Source organism: Scomber japonicus, chromosome 1 (assembly GCF_027409825.1).
Source record: "Scomber japonicus isolate fScoJap1 chromosome 1, fScoJap1.pri, whole genome shotgun sequence".
NCBI lineage: Eukaryota > Metazoa > Chordata > Actinopteri > Scombriformes > Scombridae > Scomber > Scomber japonicus.
This window is the reverse complement of record NC_070578.1, coordinates 10,758,432-10,784,253: the sequence shown is the minus strand read 5'-3', so window position 1 is coordinate 10,784,253 and position 25,822 is coordinate 10,758,432. Positions and strand designations below refer to the sequence as shown.

The window sequence follows — 25,822 nt, the reverse complement described above, 5'->3', positions numbered from 1 at the left end:
AGTCTACTGTGAGAACAGTTGATTCCCAAACATTAAGATTGCCTCTAGATATGATTTAACCTGATCACATTTACACCTGGTATTAATATGTCTCCAGTGTTGACATTGAGATGTTGTTGTTGTATGCGGATTGACAAAGCAGTTGCATTTACACTTGTGTTTAATGTAATACAATATAATACAATGTGTCCCTGACCACCATTGGAGGTGATCTGGCCTATCAGATCACAGTCCTTCCTCAGTATGTCATGGGGGCATTTACACCTGTATCTTATGTGGTCAAGCATCATGAGATTGCAATTTGATCACCCAAAACTCATTGCAAGGTGTAAAGGAGGTCAATCAGTCAACTGAAATGCAGATAAAGACTGGTGACATTGTAAGACAGATAAAAAGATGTTGATGAGCAAAGCTGTCAGTCTCTGAACATGGATCAGATGTTGATGATTTTGTGATTTTGTGACTTAGTATGACAAGTTTATTCCAAGGATGCTCTTATAAAGACTTCACCATTTGTATGGTATAAAACAATAGTTTATTTGGATTGGCAAAAGTATTTTGGTAAGAATTGGATGGGGGATATGAACAGTGGGATGATAAAGGATCAAAGAGAGGCATGAAGGGGGTTGATTTTCGCGGAATGAACGGGTACCGAATGGAGTCGTGTTGTGGTTGGAGCATCTAGGAACCTGGGGGTCGAGACTCAGAGTGTGGGCATGTGTTGATGTCCTTTCTGCTTCCTCGTCCCCCTGTAGCTCCTACAATGGTAGAAGAAGAGAGCAATTCAAAACATTGAAGTCGCAGGCCGTAAAACCAAAGCAACAAGCTGATGCAGTCCTGCAGAGCTGAAGGAAACTTCAGGATCAGGATTGTCTACTAGCAATAACATTTAGGCTCTTAGAGCCTATAGATTAAAGTACATATTTGCACCGGTTGGAGGTTTTTGTTCCCTAGGTTACAGACCTCTGCCTCTAAGCATGTTAAAACAAAAAAAGCAAGTTGTAAAAATGCCAGTGCCACAGGCCAGGTCAGTAGGTCTGTAGGAAGATGAAGCTGTTGTCCTCACGCAAGGCAACGCTGCAACCACAGGCAACGCTCTTTTTTTCCCCCAAGTGACAAGTGAACTGCAGACTTGCTCATCCGGTTTTTCACACTCTTGGCTCTACTGTGTGCATGCGAACAGCTTGTAAATGACAGAGGAAGCCAAGGTGTATAGAGATCAAGTGCCTCGGGCCAGGGGAGTTTACACAGTGTTTTGCTATTAATCCGCCCTCTCAGGTTTTTCTATCCAATTCTTCCATAGCAATGCCAATCAAGTGCAACTTTCCTGTGAAGTGTTTGGTAACTCTTTGATATACATTCTTGACAGATGTGATATTGCATCTATGTTAAGTCTGTCAAGAGGCACTAGTGTGGAAATCAAATCATGCATGTGTAATTCACATGGTAAATAAATCATGCTTTTGTAACTGTGAGAAAATATGGAAATCTTGTGCTATTGCCGTCATGGTTATATAAACATTAACATTAAACCATTCTGTGTGTTGAAAGCATTCACTTGTTGCCAGCACTGAGCTTCAGTGAGCATGAAGTGGTGCGTAAGGGATCTTCAAGGAAACAAATTCCCAATCATACTAGAACCAATTACAGCGGACAAAATATGTCAGATCAGCCACCACTGTCATGTCAGGTTTTGATTGAGGGATCTGTACTTCTGAAAGAGTGTCTTGCTGTGGCTTCTTAAACAGACACCTGCAGGACAACAGATAATACATACTGATCATGGGATTGGTGGCATGCTTTTGACACAGCTAATAAGTCCATTACTCATCAGACAAACAGTGATTCTCAGGCCACTTAACAGCTCCATTATGAACAAAATGACAGAAGTTGGTCTACAATCGGAAGAAGGTGTGCCCAGAGACAAGGACTGGAAGAGGAACAGGCTTCAGAGAGTAAACTTGGGTGCTTAGTACTCAGCCTTAGGCACCTAACTCAGATTTAAGAATGAGTTAGCGTGTCAAGATAGCGTGTCTTGCAGTAGACCACGCCTGCACCTGTCAGGTGTTCTGTGGCATGCTTGTGTTTCGTGCAAAAGATTGTGTGTGCGTGTGTGGCTGCATGTTAGATAGTAAGACGTGTCGATATGCGTGCATGCTCCCTTTTCTTCTTGCACATAGCTGCATACCCCAGCGATGATGGACACCTATGATTTACCTAACGCCTGCAACAGCCACAGATCCGTGGAAACACCTAAATATTTACCAAGAAATGCAGCGGTTCAGTTGCCAGGCCAGGCAACTTCCTCGCCCTTCTGCTGACACATTAAATCTGGTTATATAAACTGTAAGATCTCTGTGTCACATTGAACTATCCCAATTATCTGTGCCTGTGGGATTTACTCATGGGCTCTGACTGAGGCTGTTCCAACCTATGTTGTGAATGAGCAATGATCATTTTTGTAGGTCAAAAATTTCACACAACATAATCCATATTCAAAGCAGAACTCATCCTGTAACATCTGTAGGTAAGGTAATGAACACTTTATCTCTTGCCTTGAGCTGCTGTCAGGTGGAAACTCCAGGTGACAACAAAGGTAATCTTTTGAATTTGTTGATTAAAAGCAGAGAAATAAAGCAGGGGTAATTCATTTTTGGGGGGAACTTGGAGGAGCATAACAAGCTGTAATCCCAACATTGACGTATTATCAACTAGCAGACAGTTGCATATTTACACAGATGTGAACCATCACAGAATTCATGTGGAGTTTCCAAATAACAGCTGCCGGCCTTCATCTGAGACTAAATCAAAGCAGTAAAGATGTGAGCCAGCAAACCAAAACAAGGAGCTGAAAGACGTTAAAATGTTCTGTAGTGGGAAAAATATGAATCACTGCAACTTTAAATGTTGCATCCCCTGCTCATTATACCAGAGGGCTCTAGACCTCTGATGACATGACGACCAGCTGTAAAGGAGGTTCCCTGTACATGCATGCTATTTCCTAGACAGATAAGAACAGTTTTTCCTTAGACATCTAGTACTCTTCTTCCAGTCACAGCTTGGTGTCTTTATGGGTTGCACAGAGCAGATGTAACTGTGTTAACCTGCCGCTGAAGCCTTCCTTCATCTTTAAAACTATTTTTGTAAATTTGTGAAAGAAGCTCATTTGTGCTGCTTTCATTGTGGATGAGCTATACTTTTCCCCACAACACAAAACTCTGATGAAAAAGTAAAATGTAGCTCATTGGTTCCCTCTCATGGGAAGTCAGTTTCCATAATATGGCATGACAAAAATCAGTCAAGAAGCCAGTGTACAGATATTGAAGTGAAAATCTTTTCTTCCTGGGTTGAATCAAGATATGTGATCAGCTCATGATGAACATGGAGGACTGTAGTTTGTCTTTGGATATGTTAGGAGTATCTGAAAGGGGTGCTGGATTTCAAAACTCAAAGATGAGACATTAAACAAAATGTCTCAATGGTCTCAAGAAAGATGCCAACATGCTGAATTTTTGGCAACTCCATTACTCATCACTGTCATCATAACTGTCTGATTATTTAATATGTAGTTTAGATAAGTTTTGGCACGCTTACCATAAAATTACCATTAACAAAGCACATCACATTTTTAAGATTTCTTTTTTAAATGTGTAATTATTTGGATGGCCCTTTGAGGCTTTTGTTCGATAACCAACAGTTGAGCGATTACAGGAAATGAGGAAAGGGAGAATTGGGGAATGACGTGCAACAGGGGCTCCAGGCTTGAAGAGATGGAGATGTTGTGGTTTGTGGTTTGCAACCTCACATTATTAAATGTATTTTTCTTACCTCTGAGGCTGGGAGTGGAAGGTTGAAAAATCACCTTGCAGAAGCATGAGACAGGTAATCATTGTCTTATAATAAAACTAAATGTTAGGTTGATTTTAAAAGTTATAAATAAGATTTATTATGATGGATTCACAACCTTTTACGCAAGTTTCTAATCCCTCAATGTTGATTTTGTCCTGTAATGAGCCTGAGTAATTTATTTCCTGTAAAGTATTAAAGAAATAAAAAAGTATGATTTATACATATAATTCATAACACAACATCTAAACCAAGGGACTCCAAAGTCTGAGACTGTGCCCCCCCCTCCTTTAGTTTACTTGCTTTGTTTCGCTCAGTTCCTGGATACCTTGGGATCATGATTTATGTTATTTGATCCCAAGATAACCCAATATTGCTGTTTGACATAGTTCAGATAACATCAAATACATAAAAAAGTCTGTCCTGAGGCATTTATTAGTTTCTGCCTCTGGGAAAATGTGAAAAAGTAAAATTCCCCCAAACTACTGTTAATCAGAACTACTGTTAAAGTTATAACTAATGTAATACTTTTGCACCTCCATTCACTGAGCCTCCCCTGGTACTATTTAGAGCCCCCCTGGGAGGTCCGCCTCTCACTTTGAAAACCTCTGATCTAAACTATATAAAAACACTGGCATGGTCCTTTAATTGCAGGTGGTGCCTAATGAGTTGGAGACTATTACCAATGTGTCGCATTGTCCTTCTTACTCCAAAAAGGCCAAAAGAAAAAGAAAATTCAAACGCAACAGAAAGGGCACAAAATAACTGCCTTCATTTATCTGATCATGCTCTCAAATACATACATTTGCATCCCAAAAACACATACATACATGCTTTTGTTACACACACATGCACGCAGGCACACCCACTCATTCTTATAACCTCCTTCACACACACATAAACACACACACCCAGACTGTTTGAAGTGACAGCCCTGTCGTGCATGAGGTGTATTTATGGATGGCCACGCTGTGCCAGGGCGGAAATTCCTGTCATACTAGGAAACATCTGGCCAAATTTTATCTGTTGTATCTTTATTCTCATCTAAAGTTGCCAGCAAATCGTTACACAACCCTCCTCACAGTACAACATCAGTGGAGTCTGGTGTCCCAAGTGCCTGGATGAAAATACTTGTACAATGTGTTATGTCATAGATAGTCCAAGATAAGACTGTATGAAGAGTATTAAAAAGTGATATATACAATATAATATATTAAATATAAAAGTCTTATCATTTAGTGTTGCCAAAATACATAACTGTGTCACTATTGTCAAATTACTTCAGGTTCAGAAATATAAACAACGTGTTTGTTTATTTTATAATTATTAAGAATATGCATGATTTCAGCTGATGAACCAGTCTCAACTGAGTTCACAGACTTTTATAAACAGGTATGAATGATTAAATAAGTTGTAAATGTAAGGTATTAAAATAGTCTTTAAGGAGAGCAAGAAATAAATGATAGCCTTACTGGAAAGAGGATTGTTGTGACTCTTACTGCAGATCTTATTAGGCTGGAGGTGACAGATCTATTGTCGCGAGTGGTATGCTGGTGGTATGCTGGTGGTATGTGAACTTTTTCCTTCGATGTGCACTCTGTTGACCTCATCTTTGCTGTCCCCTACAGGCTAAGAGGAAAGCCTCCAGTTGCATGACAAGTGGTGAAGGAAATGAGATAATCTCTTTCACTCTCTTGCCTTTCTTTCACTGACATGGTTCTTAAATTGTTTCATGTTGTTTTTCCTGATCCTGGTTGGCCCGGCAACCACTGTACTGTGAGCAGTGACCACACGGCAGGGGGTGGAGCTGTTAGGTGAGAAGCCTGTCAAGTAACACACACACACACACGCAAGCACGTACACTCACACACGCACCCACACAAATGTAGGTCTTGAGATACACACAGATATGCAAAACTGAAATATATATAATGCACACACACGCGCATAAAGACATAAAAACACAACTCTACACACGCAATCGACATACTGTGCCGAACTAAACACCCATTTATCTATACAAGGATACACACATAGCAGTGATACACACACTTTCTCTCACGCATACTGTACACACAAACATAGCAGAGTTTACTGAGAACTTGATCAAAGCATCAAATACAGAAAAAGGCTGGACTGTGCGAAACCAACCATGGGAGATCAAACACACTGTGTGTTATTTCTCAGAATGAACACACTCTGGATTCAACACATCTCCTTGGTGATGGGTATGAGCCCAGACAGGCCCCCCCAACAGCCTGTGGTCTGCAATTATCCCTCCAGCTGTTTATACGCAGGCATTTGACCTCTGACCTCTGATACTTACACCTTTCATAATGACACCTAGCCACGCTATGGTTCAACAGGCAGCACTGAGGATAATGAGTGTGGGTATGTGTTTTGCACATAAACGTAAGCATGATTTACTTTTTTTTGCATAACCTGCATGTTTGGGAAACTTATGGAACATTTATGGTTTTAAGGATGTGTGGAAAGTCACTGCGACTTTGGTTGGCTCACTTGGTTAGTATTTAACTTTGGGGGGGTTATCTGTGCCTTAGCACCCTCTGCTGGTGAAGAGACTTCACAACACTGATTTAAAAAGTTATTTAGGAGTAGTACTGCACGTTTAGAGAAATGTACCTTTTAAACTTTAATTTATCTAATAAAGGTTGACCATCTTCATAGCTCTCCTGGTGCAAAAAGGAGTAGAAATTCCTTCTCAGTGACACTTTGGCAGTTGCTGTTGAGGGAAAGAGAGTGATACTTATTCACTTGTTATTCACAAATCTCATAAACTCATCTTGGGATTTGAATCTATGACGTTCAGCCTCGATCTATCTGTGTATAATATCACTGGTTTCATATCTCAGCTGTCTTTCAAAAGTTTTGTCAGGAAAAGAAACATGCAGTTCTCGTCCCTCTTTATTTAGCACCATTAAAATTTCCTTGATTAAGAGATTAGAGTCCAACTGATCTAATCAAGCTGAACATGGATACTAGTGTGATATCAGATTTACAGTCCACACTGTAGTTGTGCTGTAGGCTACAGAGTTTCAACTGTGCTCCCAAGGACTCAGAAACGAATAGGGTAGTGTGGTGACGCGTTCCAGGTTCCAAAATCCCCAAACTGTAACACATGCTCACAACTCTTATATCAATAATTTGATATTTTGCGGAAAAATGCTGAAATGTGAAATCCAAGCCAGGAGCTTAGTGTGATGACTTGAACATGGGGATCATTTAATGTGGTTCTGTCAAAAGACAACTAAATCTGCCTAACAGAACTCAATTTACATACACATTACATGATATAGTATCTTGTTTAAGTCATACATAAAAGAAACTATTTGCAGCTTTCTTTGTTAGTTGTCTGGCAACTTCCCAGTGACAAGATTCCAGTAAGTCCCTGCGCCTGGCCAGGAATTAGTGCGACTTATAACCCTCTGAAACCACAACTTGTTTTTACACTTTGGTATTTGTTTGGATTAAACAAATGAGATATAATTTGTTAGTTAACTTTTTCAGTGCTTGTTTCCAGTCTTTATGCTAAGATTAGCTAGCCAACAGCTAGCATTAGCTTTATATTTACCGTGACGGTGATAATCAGTTTTCTCATCCAACTTTTGCCAAGACAGCAAATAAATATATTTGATCTGTCAGATCTGTAATGTTCATCCTTAGTAATGATCTGATAAGAAGGACATTAACAATCTCCAAATCTAGATTTTGACAAACTTTTATTGAGAAATGAGTTAGCTCCTGTTAGCAGCTCCTTCACAGTGAAAAACTTCCAGCAGCACATCTTTCTTAATGCCTTTTGTTTCAACTCCCAAGTGTAAGTATAAGAATATATGTAACTTCTTCCCCATGTAAGTGATCTTTTCTTTTCTTCAACTAAGAATATGCTTATGGTGAACTTGCCTGATAATATAGTTGTTAAATAAAAGTGATTTTAAATGTGATTCTCTGCCTCCCTTGACCAATCCTGATGCACAAATCTATTTCATCCTGTAAGTTTAGGTTGTCTACATCTCTTTTACATTACATTTACATGAACATACAGTATTGCAGCAGTATATTTTTGTCATACTTGACTGTGAGTTGTTTTATTTCAGAATTTTCAATACAAACTAGGCATTACTCTTTTTGTCCGACAGTACAATAACTGCCGACACTCATGAATCTCATGAGTTAGTGTCTGAAGATGCCTCAGAGTAGAGAATAGCTGCAGAACTCAGACTTGAGGGCTGGATACTGCAGACAGGTGCAGGAGAGGCTCACAGTGCGGGTCCTGGGTCTTTGTACCAGCGCCCTGCAGGCAAACTGTCAGTGGCAGCAGAGCTTCCCCGGACAGACTCAGGAACAGGAAGAGATGTAGACGATAAAGTTCATCGTTTGAAGTGGTTCAGCTCAGAGGCACAGCTCAGAGACTCAGACATAAAGGCACACACTGCATCTTTCTCACTCTATGTCCTGCACGCACATCTCTCACTCACATCCACGGCACACGAAAGGCAGCAAGACATGGCTTGCAGCCGTTGAGAGAGCCTGTGGTCCCATTTCTGCTATTATAATCCTTGTTTCTCTCTGTTTTACTGTCTGTAGCAGTGCAATAAAGGCTCTTTGCCCAGTTCATCCCAGCTGTGAGGTTAGGAATTATTTACATGTTTGCACGTTGACCACCAGCATCCTTTATCAACGAAGAAACAAAGAGTCTAGTTTGGTGTTTGTTTTGCTGTGTTTGAGTGGCTGATACTGTGGGAAAGAAGTCAGAGGTCAGGTATTGAGCATAAGGTCTCCTTGTCCAGAGCCCCACTCTACAAAATCCACATCCCCGCTGGAATGAGGAGGACTGTCTAGAGAGATGCCTCGTCGCTCCCCAAACACCTTCTCCTGCAGCTCAATTATGTCATTCCGGATGTCAGCCATCATTAGCAGAAGGAAGTCGAAGGAGCCGGGTGGTCCCTGAGGGAAGTTGGAAAAGTGAGGAATTTATTAAGATATCATACCATATCATTTTTCTCTTGCTTTGACTGTTGGTTAACTGTATGTATTTTGCTCTGTGTGGAGCCTAATAACATAATGAAACAAATAATACACTCTACATGCAGCAGCTTGAATAACTGACTACATCAGTTAGATCCACTTCAAAACATAAAAATTAAATGAGAAGACAATTCCTCATCAAGAAAATGAAAATCTAGATAGAATAATAGATTATTATATAGACTGTAATTTAACAGTACAGCTCTGGTGTAAATAAAATGTACATTTTCGGTGCAGATACTCTGAGATTAACAGTGTAGGTGTGTAAATTGTTTCCTGTTTACATTATAGAATATATACAAAAATGTAGATGATGATAGGAAAGAAGTTTAAAGGATAAAGCTGGTGATTTTCTATATTTTCCAACAAACCTAAAAAGCTATTCCTCTGTGTTGTAGACCTCCATTATTGTCTAGAAACTATTAAAAACATGTCTATAAACTATATTGCTGCACTGGGTGACATGTTCCTTCAGCACGAAGAGTTTGTTAATGGTAGTGTGTTTAGGAATGGCTCCAAAGAAAAATGTATGTGATGTGTGCAAACAAAACAAAAACCCTGACCCATCTGGCTGGTGGAGAGGTTAACAAAGAAGCCACTTTAATAGGCTGAGGCCGAAACTACCCAGGTGCAGGTAGTTTCCTCATGCCTCTCCAATCTCGCCCACTGGCTCCTGGGCCAGGAAGCCAAAGCAAGCAAAAGGAAGAGAGGGACATCACAGCAGGTAATAAACATTTATGAGAGTGATGCTAAAGTTTGTAGTGGTGATGAAACACACAAGAACATGATTGCTGTTATTTTCTTTGTCTTTGGAGTCATGTCTAAACAAATGAATGTGACCATAACCTTTATGGTAAAGTAACATGTCACCAAATGCAACAGTGTGACTCATTGACAATTTTTGAAATGGTTTTTGGACAACAATGGCACATCTATGGCACAGAGGAATACCATATATTAGCTTTGGATACATAGACAGTACTTTTAAGTAGGTTCCATTCATTGTTGGTTTGGCTCTGTGAATGAGATTTATTGACAAAAACAAAAATATAGAAAATCACCAGCTAAATCCTTTGAGGAATAATGTTAATCCTAGATTTAAGTTAAGATAAGGTAAGGAACTGAACACATTGTAGAAATGTGATGACACATTTGTTTACTCAGAGATTTGTTGTTTTAAAATGTGAATACATGTGTAAATAAGCTTACAGGTGGACCTCTGGGACCTGGAGTTCCTCTGTCACCCTGTGGATGAGAAAGCCCAAATGACTCAGTTTCAACATACACAACTTTCAGAGCTTTACATACATACACCTCAGTGCCAGATTCATTCATTCAAATAGGTGAGGAACATTTTTCTATTTGATAGGTTCAGCTATAGCTTGATGGCCATTTCATTTTTGCCAAGTATGACCTAGTCAGATCAGACAGTGTGACAGCTTCAGTGGACTTAATTCACATTGACACATGTCTAAATGCAGTGTAGACAACTAGGTGTCAACAGTGCAGCTCCACACATGCACACACATCACACACAGACAGAAAATAATCCAAAACACATGCAGTATGACAAAATACAGATATGTGATATTGACCTTCAGTCCGTCTCTTCCTGGTGCCCCAGGTGGTCCCTGCATATATGATAAGACACAGGTTTGAGAGGGTTTAGCAAGCTTTTTATTAACACAGCAACTGTAAAACCATAATCAGCTGAACAACCTGTGTTGGGAGGGTTGAGAAAGGTATTTATGGTGCAGACAACTGGACACAGGTTGTTAGAATAATAACGTGTTTCAGTTACAGGGCCCAGTGGCAGAGCCATTGTTAATGATATTAACTACAGCTGTGCTTTTCCTGCAATAACAAGTTTCCTTAAAGCCAAAACTAATAAGAATTTCTTAAAGCTTAAACTGATTAGATTTGGTAATTCCACCCTACAGTTTTTTTAAATAACATTGACTACCTTGCCTCCAACTTCAGCTCCTTCCCTGTGAAGATAAGTACATCATTGCTGAACTGAAATAGTTGCGTGTATGAAACAAGCAATCCAAATGAGAAACAAAACCAGTCAAATTTACTTTAACACACCTAAGAAATCAAGATATAGTCAGCCCTATGACTTAAGTATATTTTTCCCACTTAACAAGAGATAATTTAATTTTGTAATTATATTATTTGTTGCAAACATGTTGGTTTTAAGCGGTTTAAGTGCTGACCTCCAGGTTTGTTTCTTTATCTTTGATGTGTTAATGGTGAGGCTCCAGTGAGAACTAAACTCAAAAACTTCTGTGTGCAAAACAAATGTGCTAACCCCTTCATTATGGAACACTTTGTTTATCTTACCACTGGCCCCCTGCGGCCTCTTTTGATGTGCTTCAGGTCTGGCTCTGGACCCATGGGGCCCATGTCTCCTCGAGGACCCCGAGGGCCAGGCGGGCCCCAGGCCCCTGAGTCCCCTCTCTTTCCTGGCTCTCCTGGGTGTCCTGTGAAGACAGATGGGTAAAGCGATAAAGAATTTCAAAACTCTTAGAAATAGAACCATATTAGACCACCGTCATTAGAATCATAGTAATACATACAGAAAACACAGACATATTAACCTCCCTACTAAGCTTCATTAGCTACTTAGTCACCTTGAAACTTTGGTTTTTGAGATTTATGTTTAAAATTAAACTTCACGGTCACTACTGTAGAAATAACCAGCGGAGCCAGATTATTATTTTTGGCTTGTCTGTATGATTGCTTGTATTCATGCTTGCTTTAACTTTAATTTTCACAGTACATTATCTTCTTGCAGTGCTTTGAAATATTATGTTTTTGGTTTTTGTTTGGCAAATATCTCCTTCTTCCTCCTCTTCTTTTTTGTTGTTCTTACAAATATAAGCAACATATTTACTGTTGCAGATGCTGAGATCATAGATCGATAACTCTTCCTGTGCACATGTCTGGAGAGCTGTGGTGGATTTGATTTCTGTCACTAACAGTGCAGTAATGGCGTTATTACCTGGGACCCCAGGAGCTCCTGGAGGACCAGGTAGACCAGGAAGACAAGCGCTGTCAGGACTTTTTCCTCCCCTTCCCAGAGATGGTTTATCACTGCTGTTGTCCAGGTCAGGTACCTACAATCACAAAGAGGAGAGAAGAGAAAACTAAGTTGGAATAGGTACAGAGAGGATTAGCATGGCCCTGTGAAGGAAAACTAAGTAGAGGAAAAGAGAAGAGCGAGGTAGGGTGTGTCGTTATTTATATCATCATTTCAGTCTAAATTTTCTGTTATGTTAAACCAAATCAGAATTTTTAGTATTTTTTGTAATTTTGACAGTTCTTGGCTGTAGTAAATTTAGTAATCAATTAATGTGAAGTATGTCGTATGTAAAATATAAATACAAATAAGAAAAACAGGTATATGTATTTTAATAGGTGGCAGCCTTGCTATCTGACATCTTGGTAAAAAATTATATGTACTATTTGTTTCAGTGTAAATTAGACAAGTTACCTGGTTCTCTGACTGTGTGTTTCCCAGCCGCAATTTTAGCTGCAGCAGACTATTTTTCATGTTCATAAAATCCTGACAGGTGAACGAGCAGGTAGCAGCACTCATCAAGGTGTCTGACTTTCCCGTTGAACTCACTGCAAGACAGATCGTACATTTACAGCACATGTAAAATGCTTCTAACAGACAGTCAGATGCAATTTCTCATATGTTATGTTGGGCACGTGCTAAGTATCTGTCTATCTCACACATGCATGTGTACATAATATTAGTCGTTGTCTGACATGTGGGACCATTCATGCTGACAGAAAAACACACGTTATGCCAGTATCCTTGTGAATGAATTACAAAACTTTCAAACAGTGAAAGTCCAATAATCTCATAACTTATTTCATGCACCTTCACCGAGCAATGAACAGACCAAATGCTCTATTGGATTGGACAGTGATTCTGTCTCTTAGAGTGTTTTACCCTAAATCTGTCAAACTTAACAGACCCAGTGACAAATTATAAGCTTACAGTTGTGAACAGGGATGCAGGAGCGTTGGTCCGATGCTAGTATGTAGCCACTGTGACAGCGACACAAGAAGCTGCCCACTGTGTTCACACACTCATGGTCACACATGCTGCTGTCTGGATGTTCACACTCATCAATATCTGTATGTGTGTGAGAAGAATGAGAGACATTTTAAATATATTATCAGTAAGAAAGTAAAAATTTTAAGTTGGAAGGGAACAAGTGTCATAAGTGTGTAATCAAGAACTATGTATCATAACCTTGCTTTGCATTAGTATAATTGTGTCTAATTGTTTGCTATTATGTGTCTCAGGGGTGCAGATTTCATAAAAATTGGACTACATTGATTTATGGCATAAGGAAATGCTGTATTGCTGCACAAAACAGGAGGAGGGTGCTGTTCTTCCAGTGAAGACAAATCCAGCAAATCTTTCCCAACATGTTATTGTTGTTTAACAAAGTCAAAGAAAAATCATCTGTTTGTTTGTGAGAGATGAAGCAGTGTGCTGTGATTTTAACAATAGCACACAAACATGAAACGGGTGAGAAATATTTAATTACGGTAATAGTTATAGCTGTCAAAAGTATCAGGGAGACAGGAAGAGAGTGTGCTGACCCAGACAGTAAGGAGATTTGTGGTTTCGGTGTCTTTCTCGGTCAAACCGGTAGCCAGGGTAACATGTACAGACAACTCGTCCAAAGTTATCAGTACACTGCTGCTCGCAGGGCGACGCAGCACAAACATCCACACCTACAGAGAGAGAGAGAGAGGCAGAGTGTGTGAGGACTGAGTACATTAAAACAACATTACCACTACTGGATCATCAAACACAGACCTTTTATCTGATCCTAGGGTTGTTTTTTTCTTTTATGTCCAAATTAAAGCTCCTGCCTGAGGCTGTGAAAAGTCCCACAGCACTTAATGCTTTTAAATTAAAGGTGAAATAAGACAAATACAGATGATTTGAAACAGCTTCACACCAGTGCTCATCTGTGGTTCAGCAGGGTTTATAGTATACCTTGTTAGAAATAAGGTGTGACAGACTTACTGCTTGATCACATCCTGCTGTTGCAAATACTAAACTATTTGACTTTGTAGTGAAATATGCAACTAGAAATACATCGTCTGAAGACACAGTGGAACCTCACACTGTGTAGTAAACTATGGTGTGGTCCAAATCAGCTGACTTTAATATCTAAAATGCAACACATCCACCTGAGACTCTGCTTTTGGGAACCCCTATCCTCAAACATGTTCATGGAGGAACAGTGTCCTCTGGTGGCTAATGTGACTCACTGTAATCATATAGAGATGTGAGGTAGTGCAAGAATTCACACTAAATATGTTGAATCTGTATGTAACTATGGTTTAGCAGTGCTCCTCATGAGGATACTATGTAAGTACAATTCCTATGTTTATTTTTATTTTTATGGATAACTGTGTCAGAAATATGGCTCGTTTCCTTTAGCTGTTATGTTGTTTATGCCAGCAGTGTGCAAGTTAGCTGAAACAACTCATTCAACATAATTACTCCAAATTGACAAAAGTCGACTATAATATCAGTATGATCTGGAATTCTTTGGAGGTCCACATGGACAAAATGTGGTCTCCAGACAGTGTTTTGCGCAGCTTGTTCTAATCTATAAACTGCTGTAATAGGGAAACTAGATCAGATTTAGAGCATGAGAATCAGATGTGAGACTTCATGAGACAGACTTAGGATAGTGTGTTTGGTTTACCTACCTTCAGGTATGCACTGGCCCATCACAAACCTGAATCCTTCACAGCATTGCCTCCTGGAAAAAAAAAACAGTGGTCATATTTTATATCATGTATATATTTCTACCACCTTTTGCATTTTTTCACAACAGCAGGGTCAGCAGCTCAGTGAATCACCATTAAAATCAAGAGTGAATTTAGAGCTTATCGGATATGAGGTTGTACATTTATGTAGTTGAGTATAAGTCTACTCAGGTAGGGAGAGCTGTGGTTTTGAAAATGTTGTGTTTCGTTCCTTCAAATTAAACAAACATTGACAGAATCCTCTCATCTCTGATCCATACTAGCCTTCAACTGACAATATTTACATACATAAAACAGATGCATCCAACTAAAGAACCAAGAACCATTAGTCAAAAAAAGATAATTGTCTCAACTAATGGCCAGTCTACAGCTGTTCTAGTGGCTCTGTGAGGCCGTACTTAAGCACAGCACAATTAGTTCTGTAGGGATTTGGTCATAAATCAAAGTATTGACTAAATTATAATTTTATGACAGTGCTAGGCGAAAGGTCAGAGGAACAAAAATGTTATCTTCATCTTTTGGGCACATGTCTACATTGAATTTCATCATCCAGTGGTTGTTGCAACATCTCAAAAGAACAACAATGTCGACAAGACATATACGTAACACTTCTGACACATGATCTTGAACAACTCATTTTTGTGGTGAATGACTTTGTCATTTATGGGTCACAGCCAGTTTATAGTCACTGCAAATACTAATTAGCTTCTTGCAAACACTTCAGCTGATTTTCACCCCAGCAGCCTGTTCCCCTCTGGCTTCACTCCATTGACGGTCTAATAAATACACGTACAAACAGGGTGCGATTTGCCTGATGCAATGGTGGGGATTTCCCCCTCTCTGGTCTGTATATCCCTGCCTCTGCAGAGTTATTTTTATCTCCAGTGGGGACAAAAATGTATCCCCATAATGATCCTCATAGTGATTTATACTGGATCATCCACAGACCAAATAAAATATCTAAAATAAAAATAGGCAATTCAAGAAAATCTAAGTAAATCAATAAAAAAAGGAATGGACTTTCACTGTCAGCACTCGTGATGCGCTCAGTAGATATGATACCGCATGTAGGTTACATGATGACGCAGTAAATGGACCAAGGGTTGCCTACATGGATGTATTATAAGAGCTATATATGTTGCCACTACTCAGCCTCACAGTCAATTTTTCCCAGGGGTCACTTTCAGTATTACAGCAAAAAATCCCCTTGCGTCCACAAAAGAATTTCCCCCATAGACCACAATTGTAAAAGAGACATGATAAATTATGATTTATTTTCATTTATTTTCATGAATAAAATTGTTTCAAAGACACCTCCCGTTATTTATAAATGTTTGAACCCTGAACCAAAAAAACAACTGAAAACTATATCTTATATTCAAGTGTTTGACACCTTTATAATCTTTGCTTTTGTGATATAAGTTTGAACAGTTTTTTAAAGTAAAAAATTGTGCAATGAATAATGGGCAACATTTTTTCCCCAAATTGATTTATGGTGTTTGGCAATGACACTTCCCACAACAATCCACCACATGCTACAGACATTACAGTTGAAAAAACAGAAAGGAAACGGTTCAGAAACTGGAGCTGCATAGCCACACAACAAATTTCATACACACGCACACATGCTTGGAGAAAACAGGGAAGAAATGCACAACTCCAGTCCTAAAAACTGCATGCTGTTACCGGAGGGGATTTAGCATGCTGCTTCATTCACGGCCCCCTCAAGACAACAAGTTGCTTTTATTCTCCTCCAGCCTCCATGCAGTGTGTAACCCTAAATCACTCCGAGATCCCCCCTCCTTCTCCTGAATGAAAAATAACCTATAAAACGGCAAGGCTGGTCTAAACTGATGAGATCCAGATGAGAGCAGCTTTAATCTGCAGCCTGTAGTTGGGAGTGTTGAGAGGGATGAATGAGGCTGGGATGGAGCTGAGGTGGAGACAGGAGAGTGAATGTTAGGATGAACATTGTCACTCATTCAGTGAGTCAGTCAGCCAGTCAGTCAACCCATCAATCAGTCATCCAAGTTGGGATAATGTGTTACAGATGCAGAAGAACTCTATGGGTTTATACTTTTGCATTCTATCCTAAACTTTATTTGATTTTACTTAAAGATTCCAGTCAATATGGCTCTGAGATTACAAGTCACATCTAACCCTAACCCCTGAGGACTTCACAAAAGCTGTATTTATCCTGAACATTTGGGACTTATTACTTTTCTTCATCAATTTAAATGTATTTAAAGTGATATATTTGCATGTGTCTCTGTGGCCTCTAAAGACCTTGAAACAGGTCCCTCCATCCATCAATCCATCCATTTTCCATCGCATATCTGGGACTGGGTCGCAGTGACATCAGATTGAGTAGGAAAACCCAGACATCCTTTATTCTAGCACTGCCCTCTAGCTCTTCCCTAGTGGACCTCGACACCCACCAATGAGTTTGAATTACTGTTAAGAATGCAGACACAGCTCTCACTGCGGTTAAATAAGGACCGAATGGCTTGCAGCAGTGGCCCCAGTATCCCATACTCCTGCAGCACTGGCCACAAGGCAGCCTGGGGGACATGGTCGTAAGCCTTCTCCAAGTGCACAAAGCACATGTAGACTAAATCTCCCATGACCCTTCGAATTTGTCAATGGAGCTGGTAAGTGCTGGTCCACTGGACCATGGCCAGGATGGAATCCACATTGTTCCTCCTGAATTTGAGGTTCAACAACCAGCCAGAGCCTCCTTTCCAGCACCCTGGTAAGCTGAGCAGTGTGATCCCCCAATAGCCCAGTCCCCTTTTTCTGAAAATGGGAACCACCAGTCCTGGTCTGCAAGTCCACAGGCACCGTTGCCAATCTTCATACTATACTGAACAGGCATGCCAGCCCAAAAGTATCCACAGCCTACAGCATGCCAGGGTGAGTCTCACTGACACCTGGCACCTTGCCTCTGAGGAGCTTATTGACTACCTCAGAGACCTTTGCCAGGGATATGAGTGAGGCTTCCTCAGAGTCGTCCAAATCTGCCTCCTCCATAGCAGACATGTTGGTTCGATTTAGGAGATCCTCAAAGTGTTCCTTCCACTACCTAATTATGTCCCCAAGAGTGAAATGTTCCTAAAACTATTAGATATATCACCATGAAATCTGGTAAACAAATTCATGTTCCCCCCCTCAGGATGAAAATTAATGACTTTGGTGATGCCTTAAGTTTTTGTCTTGAATCAAGTCATCGGGTCATATCAGTTTGTTCAATACTTTTGTTTAGGACCAAATTCTTGCAAAACTTATATTCCCATCAACCTCAGCTGTACTTTTTGTTTAGTGTGAATTAGCAAGTGTTAGCATGCTAACACACTAAACAGTAGTTTATAGTAGTAGATAGTAAACATGGAAAATATTAGTCCTGCTCAACATAAGGCCTTTGGGATAGACACATGTCAGCATGTTTAAGTACATGACTTACATTTTTCAGATATTTTTGTCAAAATAGATGATAACGTTTTGCACTTAACCAAAGACATTACGAGTTGTCCAGCAAGTATCAAAATGTAGAGTATTTTTTATAGTATGTTTCTAAGAAGAAGAGATCAAACATAGTGGCAAATAGCAGAAGAACAAGTCATTTAAAAGATCCACTGAGCAGTGAAAGCGTGATGTCCCTACAACACACTACATATCCAGAAATATCATCAACAGGAAGCCCCTCAGTCAGTAATGCAGCAGCCTCAGCATCTCTCCCATGGGTGTCTATGATGGGCAGCACAGGGGAGGCCGGGTTGTCTGGACAAGCAGATGATGGTGAAGGGAGAGGTGACCCGTGTGTTTTTGTTTTGGAATGTGAAAGTATGTTGGTCAGACAGGCAACATGTCAGACTGTTCAAAATGACACGGCCTCTAAAACACAGACCATTACACACAGCAGGAACCAAGTATGTGTGTTTCTTTAATCAATATAATAGGAGTTGTGGTATTATTTCAGCATGAAAATTGACAAACTTTGAATATAGGCACCATATATTCATTATAAGCAGCATTTATTTAAAAAGATATCTGTAACCACTATGCCAAAATCCAGTTCAACTGTGGTTTTGTCCATGAAACTACATGTGTACATTTAGCGTGTGTGTGTGAGTCTGTGTGAGGGCTGGAATACCATCCAGTAATTGGGTACAACCATTTAATGTCAGTCAGGGTTTATTAGTGAGAGCGCTCAATGACGCTAGCAAGCTCTATCTCCTCCTCTCTCCTTTTTCATGTCCTTTCTGTGCACTTTACTTCATTCGCCCTGCATCGAGTCTGTGATTCGAAACATGCCGATTTATATTCAGGCCATTCTACCGGCCTCTTGTTTCACAGAACACTCCATAGCTTTACTCGTTGTTGACATAATCTCTGTCTCTCCCTCCTCTTGAGACTGACATATTGTTGGCCTCATATTACCCTCTGCCTGTGAAACCTGATGAGGTGTCTGCCTTTTCCATCTTTATTTCATTGAGAGGAATATTTTTCTGTCCTCTCAAGACTTGTATAGGCCAGGATTACTGAAAGAGTTGAACAGCTACTTTTACACTACAGCACCAAACAGGACTAGCTGTCTTCTAGGTCCACATCCAAATGTTGATTTCCCAGGGTCAACAGGGCTTTCTTTGTTACACAAATGCTGCTGAGGAACAATAATTACAACCTCCAGCACACATAAGTCCAGCAATATGGCCTTGTGGATTGAATACTGGGAATTCATGGGAATTATTTCTTCCTGTGTGGCAAAATACAAGAGTTCTATGGGGCCAATATTATAGCAATATAATCTATTGCGAAAACTGCATCTCAATCTGTGTATGTGAATGTGTGCTCAGATTTGTGAATGAATATCTAATTGTGCATACGATTTGTACATGTGTGAAGAAATTTGATTTTTGTACTAGAAAAAACATAGATTGTCTTTAATCAATGTCTGGGAAGTTTAAATATTTAGCTTCAAAAGCTGTGATTTCAGGTGCATATCAGGCACACCAAAAAACGTTGACAAATGCATTCCTTTTAGTTAGCTCTGAAAATCTATGCCAAAAAGAACAGTTTTCAAATTCCTATTCACAGGTACACATCTTATGCACATCCAGAGACTCTTGTTGACATTCACAAAACTGAGTGCACATGTACAAATTAAGATAGAGTTGAACATACTGGCTCCATCCAATATTGGCTCCATACTGACACATTTTAAATGTTTTATTAACAGTGTAATAGAACAAAAGTATCCAGATGTAGTGACATAGACAAGAAATAAAATAAACACACACTGAATTGTTCAGCTCATCACAATGATTGCATTAAATTGAATGTCTTGCACTACATGGTGATACATGATACAGGATATTGTTACAAAGAATGTCTTGTTGGCAATGTATCTGTTCTGCATTCTACTTGCGGTCAGCATATGTCTCAGCCTGTAGTCATCTCAAAGTCTACTATCTTGTATAGGTTGAATTACAGTATTGATTTTTCTGGCTTTACAGGCCAGCATTGATATTAGTCATAATTAATTCTAATTTACATGTGTTTTACAGCTGATTAGATCTACATTAAGAAAATACATTGTAGCCTGGCTGACAGGAAGATTTGGACAGGATTTGGACAGCTTCTTTTGGCTTTGCTCACATCTCTCACTGACACACTGTCAGTGCTGATATCATTAACTTTAACTGCTGGCTGCTGTTTTTGACAGCTTGTGTACCCAGAGTGCAATTGATCACAAAAACAAAGAACTGGCTCATACCAATCTATTAAAAATGCACTGGTAAGCTCTGATACTGATCCTGCAGATCTGCCATTCTGCTGAAATGATGGCTAGGTTGAATATAAATTGTAATAAGCAGCAAAATTATTCTTGGTTTTTGGTAAGAAAAGGAGTTACCCTGAACCAGTGACCCCAGTGGTGTGTTTAGAGGATGGCTGAGGATGGTGTCTAAAAGCTGAGTAATCATCCCTCCAGTATATCAAAGTTTCTCCACATTGAGTCTACACACCACTCTGACCTGATCCCATTTAAAGCATCCTAAACATCAGCCCTGTCCCATCCTCCTCTTTGGCCCCTGGGCATCACCAATCACTTGTGTTGTTGGTGGCTGACCCAGCAGCTACCTGCCCAGCAAGGGGTGCAGGCAGGCCCACGTACGACCCCAGTCTGCTGCTGCAGCTGCTGCCAAAATCAGCACGACGGCACTGGAAGAAACAGTGAGACAGGATCCAGAGGCAGGCTTGGGCCTGGATCACTTTACACTGAAGATTATGTACTTTAGCAAGAGCTCTCCTTCCAGGGGGGGAACACTCACTGTTATGGTTTCCCATCCAGTATTACTGTGATTTATTTGTGCATTTGTGGGCAGGAATGCACTACAAAGACAGGATATTCATTATAGCACCCTGAGAAAACCCCACTACCTCCCCAAGTCCCTAGCCCAGACAGTGCAGGGGTCCTGAGAGCAAGGCACAGTGTGGATGATGCTTTCCTTAGACAATGTTGCAGTCACTACTCATTATCAGCCCCATTCACGTTACTGAGTGTTGTTCTCCCAGTTTGTAGTTTCGGCATGTGAGGGAGAAAAAACTTCAGTATGAGCCTTTCAGATGTCCTTGGAAGTGAATCACACATTCTGTTCATCACCTCTGACTGCAGAAATGTGGGATGATCACAGCTGGATGTTAAGCTGGTGGGGGAGGAAATGCCACGGGTAAGAAATGAGGGAGGAGGACATTAACAAGAGGAGGAGGATGGTTAAAAGACAGGGATGAAGGTTGTTGTCAGTTGAAAGTTTCCCTCCTGGGACTCTGGCGGGAGGAATACAGGAAGTGGAACTCAGTTGAGGTCAACGGCCTCTTGACACACAAGGACAGGAGAGCTGTCATGTGTTTGTATAAGTGTGTGCGTATGTCTTGTCATTTTGATGGATGCTTCTTACTGATGTGGCTTATACGTGTTGCAATTACAGCATGTTGTATTCATCAAGCGTGCTGTAATTGATTTATTTTCTCAGTAACCCTCACAGTCGCAAGCGGGTCCAAAAACTTGGCCAGTCCTATTGTGTATGACGGTGTGATGACGGATTACACTGAAACACATTAGCATGATGAAACCAACAATAAAACACATTTTTTGGAGGGCTGCCACGTCCAATTTTTCACATATTTTTGTGTCAGAATAGTTCATTTCTGATGTTGAGCCTTTTTGTTTTTGTCTTTTCAATGTGTTGCTAATTTTCTGCTGTTCTGGTGGGAGTTACAGATATTCTTTTATAAGATGTCCAAAGGAATTCACACTTTTTCACCCATTTGTCTTATGAAACACATCGAATTCCAACTTGTGACCACTTGTTGTCTTTAAAAAGATGACAATTTGGATATCGTACAGGCTGAAACTTGTTCTTAATTTGCTGTAAGAACTTTCCCACCAAAAACTTAAACAAAACCAGCCTCTATGTCAGCTTCCTCCTAGAGGTGTGAAGGTGTTGGGCATAGCGGCATTTACAACTCTTGTAGTGTTGGCGTATAATTGCATGTGTGTGTGTATTCTTTTTTAACTTGTGTGAGTATACATATGTAAAGGTGTTAGTGTGGTGAGCATGAGCACCTCCTCTCTGTTTATTTCCTCTGCCAGCCCACTTCCAGGACCCAGGCCTCAGGGGAAACATCAGAGCTCTGGCCTAACAGAGAAAGCTTTGACTGGGAGCACAGGAGGTCTGAATCACTTCCACCAGAATACAGGTTGACCTGCACTCCTTCTCCCCTACCTTCCACCCCTCTGTTATGCCTCACCTCTCCCCACTCGCCTCATCTTTCCTTCGTTTCTCCTGTTATTTTCCCACCCTGACCCCATCTTTAAAAACACCCTTTAACCATTCTTCCCTTACTCATGTTTCCATTTTTGTCATTATTTTAGGATTATAGGCATATTTTAATACTGCTATAGTCTGTCAATGTTCATTTTTCATGTTTGAGTTTGTTTATTAGAGATTTTATCAGATGGGAGTGTTTTTTGTAAGTATCTGCTATCATAATATTGCTTCCTCTGCTGCGTCTGTTCTCTCATACTGATTGCTGAGGTTTCAGTGCCTGTGATGAATTTTGGAAATTCAACATTACTTACAGAGGCTGGCTAAATAATGGCAGGGAAGGGAACATTTTGATGTCTCTCTGTCTTTCTCTCATTCCATTACAATGTGAAACTGTGAAATATTTCTTCGACATTTTGGAAAATATGCAGATTCACTGACAGTTTGATGAGAAGATCAATACAATTTATGTCTGTATACTAAAAATGAAGCTACGGGCAGTTATCTTAACTATATGACCACCATCTCACAAATGAACTCGTTATATCGTTATTTATATCTCCTCATAATCCATACAAAAACTAACGTGTCATTGGTTTTATGACAATTAATGTTCCAGGCTATTTCTTGGTTGGGTGCAGTAACTTTCTGATATTTTGTCAGCACCATGTGGTTGCAGGAAGGTACTGTGCCTCACCAAGTAATAGCTCAGCTCATAAACCCCTGTAAAACAACATGTTAGTGACCTGTTTGGCAGATACTTTACCCTTTATGCTAAGCTAAGCTAAGCTAACCGTCTGCTGGTGGAGCCTTCATATTGGCCAATCTTCTTATCTAACTCTCAGCAAGACAAATCAGATGAAATCAGATGTCAAACTCCTCCTTTAACCAGTTTAAGCCAGTAGTTGGTTGGCAGCAGGAACAAAAAACAAAAAACAAAAATAAATCATATGTACAACATCTCATTATCCAATATTTACTTGAAATTTTCTTAAGAGGATGACTTCATTCTCAGCTATCATCTTGTAGGAGCCAGAAAATCATTTGAAATAAGATGGATGTAAGAGAAAATAAGTGGAGGCAGCTGACTGGAAAGGTTATTAAAAGTGTTTAGGAGAAAGTAGACCTCTTTCCTCTGTTGTTACTCATTGTTCCATCACACACAAAACCTCAGACACCACATCCCAGATTTCCAGCTAAACCTGATGATGATGCAGCATCTCACCACTTCATTGCAACACTTTGCTAGCTACATTGTTTCATCATGCATGATATTCCAGTAACCACTGCCTAGTTTTTAATTAAACATAAGCAAATGATTCACTTTCTGACTTCATGCCATCTAGTGTTGTTTTTCAGTCAAAACAAGGTGTGTTTGTAAGTTCGCTGCCATTATGGGGCAGGAACTGTTATTGCAGAATGTGTGTACTGTTGCTTGGTTTTCACTTGTTTTCAAGAAGGTTAAAAGCAGGATGTCATGATTGTGATGAACATGTCTTGATTTGTGTGCGTGTGCGTGTGTATGTTTGTCTCAGGGCTGACAGGGCTCTCCCAGCGGTCCCCACCCTTTGTGACCTCGTCCAGGCTCAGTGTCACTATAGGAATGTGGCATCTCTGACCCTCTGAGCTGCTTTCTACGGCAGACGCACATGTGATCTACTCTGTCCAAGTCTACAGGGATCTGGAGGTTTGGTATCCTACCTGACAGACAAGAGTGATCACAGAACATGTGTGGGAGTAAAAAAGCAAGGGACAGACAGACATGCTATGTTTCCAGCGATATTTCATGTAAGAAACTGAGAGTAAATGTTTAAAATGTTTCCATAAATACAATCTAGTTTCCAGCAGCTTGGTTGAAGTGAATCAAGGGCTTCCTGTCCACTAAAGAGAACTCCATTAAAAAAATCCACCTGATAAGCCTGGTATTGAACAGTATTGGTCTGCCATGTCAAGCTAAACCTATTTCTTCCTGTGTGGCAGAGGGATATTCTCCAGATGGCATTTTAAGGTCCATTATGTTTTAAAGCAAGAATGTCTTTGTTACCAGATGTCCATGCCTCCTGCCAACATTGTGAAAGTATTTGGGAAGCCACAGGAAATATCACAACATTACTATTTATCAGATCAATGTGTTTCCATCATTATTCATTGTATAATCTTTTGGAATCAAACACTGGCAAAATTCAGTCATGGCCTGGCAGAATGTACTGTATCATATCAATATTTGTGTGTGAGACAGAAAGAAGCTGCCCTCACATATCGAAACCAATAAGACACAGTTGAGCTGAATCAATTTATTAAATGAATAGCAGCAGAGAGAGAGAGAAACATAAGTGACTGCCAGTCCATCATAGAGATAAAGGAAAGCAGAGACCAAAGTGTGATAACAGCCAGATATGGGTGAGTGAGAGCAGCTAAGCAGTGAGGTCAAACTAAGGAAAGATCAGTCATAACGATGTGTCTGGTTGAGTTTTCATGCCAGACAGGAAAGCTGTTTTAAGGAGGGCCGTTCACTTAAAATCTAACCAGAAACCATAACTAAAGCTCACAGTAATGGACTGATAAGACCAAGAAGGTCTTCCAAGCCTTTTAAATGGCCTTGATTTCGGAAAATCCTGGGGGTATTGTGAGATTTATAACTGTTTTCAGATGTAACTCCCCAAGCTGTTACACTCCACACCTCCATTATTCTCAATTTTCAATCTTGTTACATGAGACAAACCCTCATGCATGCAGGCACATGTACCCCATTGGGCTTGTCGACTTCAAACAATAGTGCAACAACAATGTCGTTCCAGTCTGTTATCAATTGGCTGGTGATTTGTTTTGTTGAGGCATTGACAGTGACAGTGCATCCATAAAAGAGCTAAAACAAGCTAATCTGGAGCAGATTTTATGCAAAGCAGAAAAGAAAGAAAAACGGTTATTGCGCTTGTCCAGAGGGCCGTTCAGGTGCACACTAATCAGAAAAAGATGGAGTTTTGGGGGAGGTCCGACTGGTATACAGCTCGACAAAGACAATTATACCTCCATTAAACACAGGAAGCGTAACTCAAAAGGCCTCATAAAAGATTTCTCAGAGAAAACGAAGACAGAGGACAGCATTAAGTGCTTCTCTGTGTAATGAAATAGTTCTCAAGAGTGGCATAGCTGTTGAAAAAATCTTGTGTCAACTCTAAGTGTGAGAAAAATGAACAGGTTACCATTCCCACAGCTTTAGGTTTGTTGATCATTGTCCAAAGTATACAGAGAGAAAACGCCAAAGAAAAAAAGAGAGTGATAGTTTG

At 40.1% G+C, this 25,822-nt stretch overlaps 1 protein-coding gene across 1 annotated transcript in view; it reads right to left on the bottom strand.

Annotated features, from left to right (window-relative positions):
• Window positions 1-7,567: 7,567 nt before the first annotated feature.
• LOC128356244 (collagen and calcium-binding EGF domain-containing protein 1-like) overlaps window positions 7,568-25,822 on the bottom strand; it is a 33,314-nt gene continuing 15,059 nt past the window's right edge. Inside the window, exons 3-11 of the mRNA XM_053316730.1 lie at window positions 14,650-14,702; window positions 13,522-13,656; window positions 12,908-13,045; window positions 12,392-12,525; window positions 11,900-12,014; window positions 11,239-11,378; window positions 10,491-10,526; window positions 10,105-10,140; window positions 7,568-8,814 (exon numbers count right to left, since the gene is read on the bottom strand). Of these exons, the coding sequence (XP_053172705.1) occupies window positions 8,626-8,814; window positions 10,105-10,140; window positions 10,491-10,526; window positions 11,239-11,378; window positions 11,900-12,014; window positions 12,392-12,525; window positions 12,908-13,045; window positions 13,522-13,656; window positions 14,650-14,702 (976 nt within the window). The 3' untranslated portion in view covers window positions 7,568-8,625. The remainder of the gene's footprint in view (window positions 8,815-10,104; window positions 10,141-10,490; window positions 10,527-11,238; window positions 11,379-11,899; window positions 12,015-12,391; window positions 12,526-12,907; window positions 13,046-13,521; window positions 13,657-14,649; window positions 14,703-25,822) is intronic.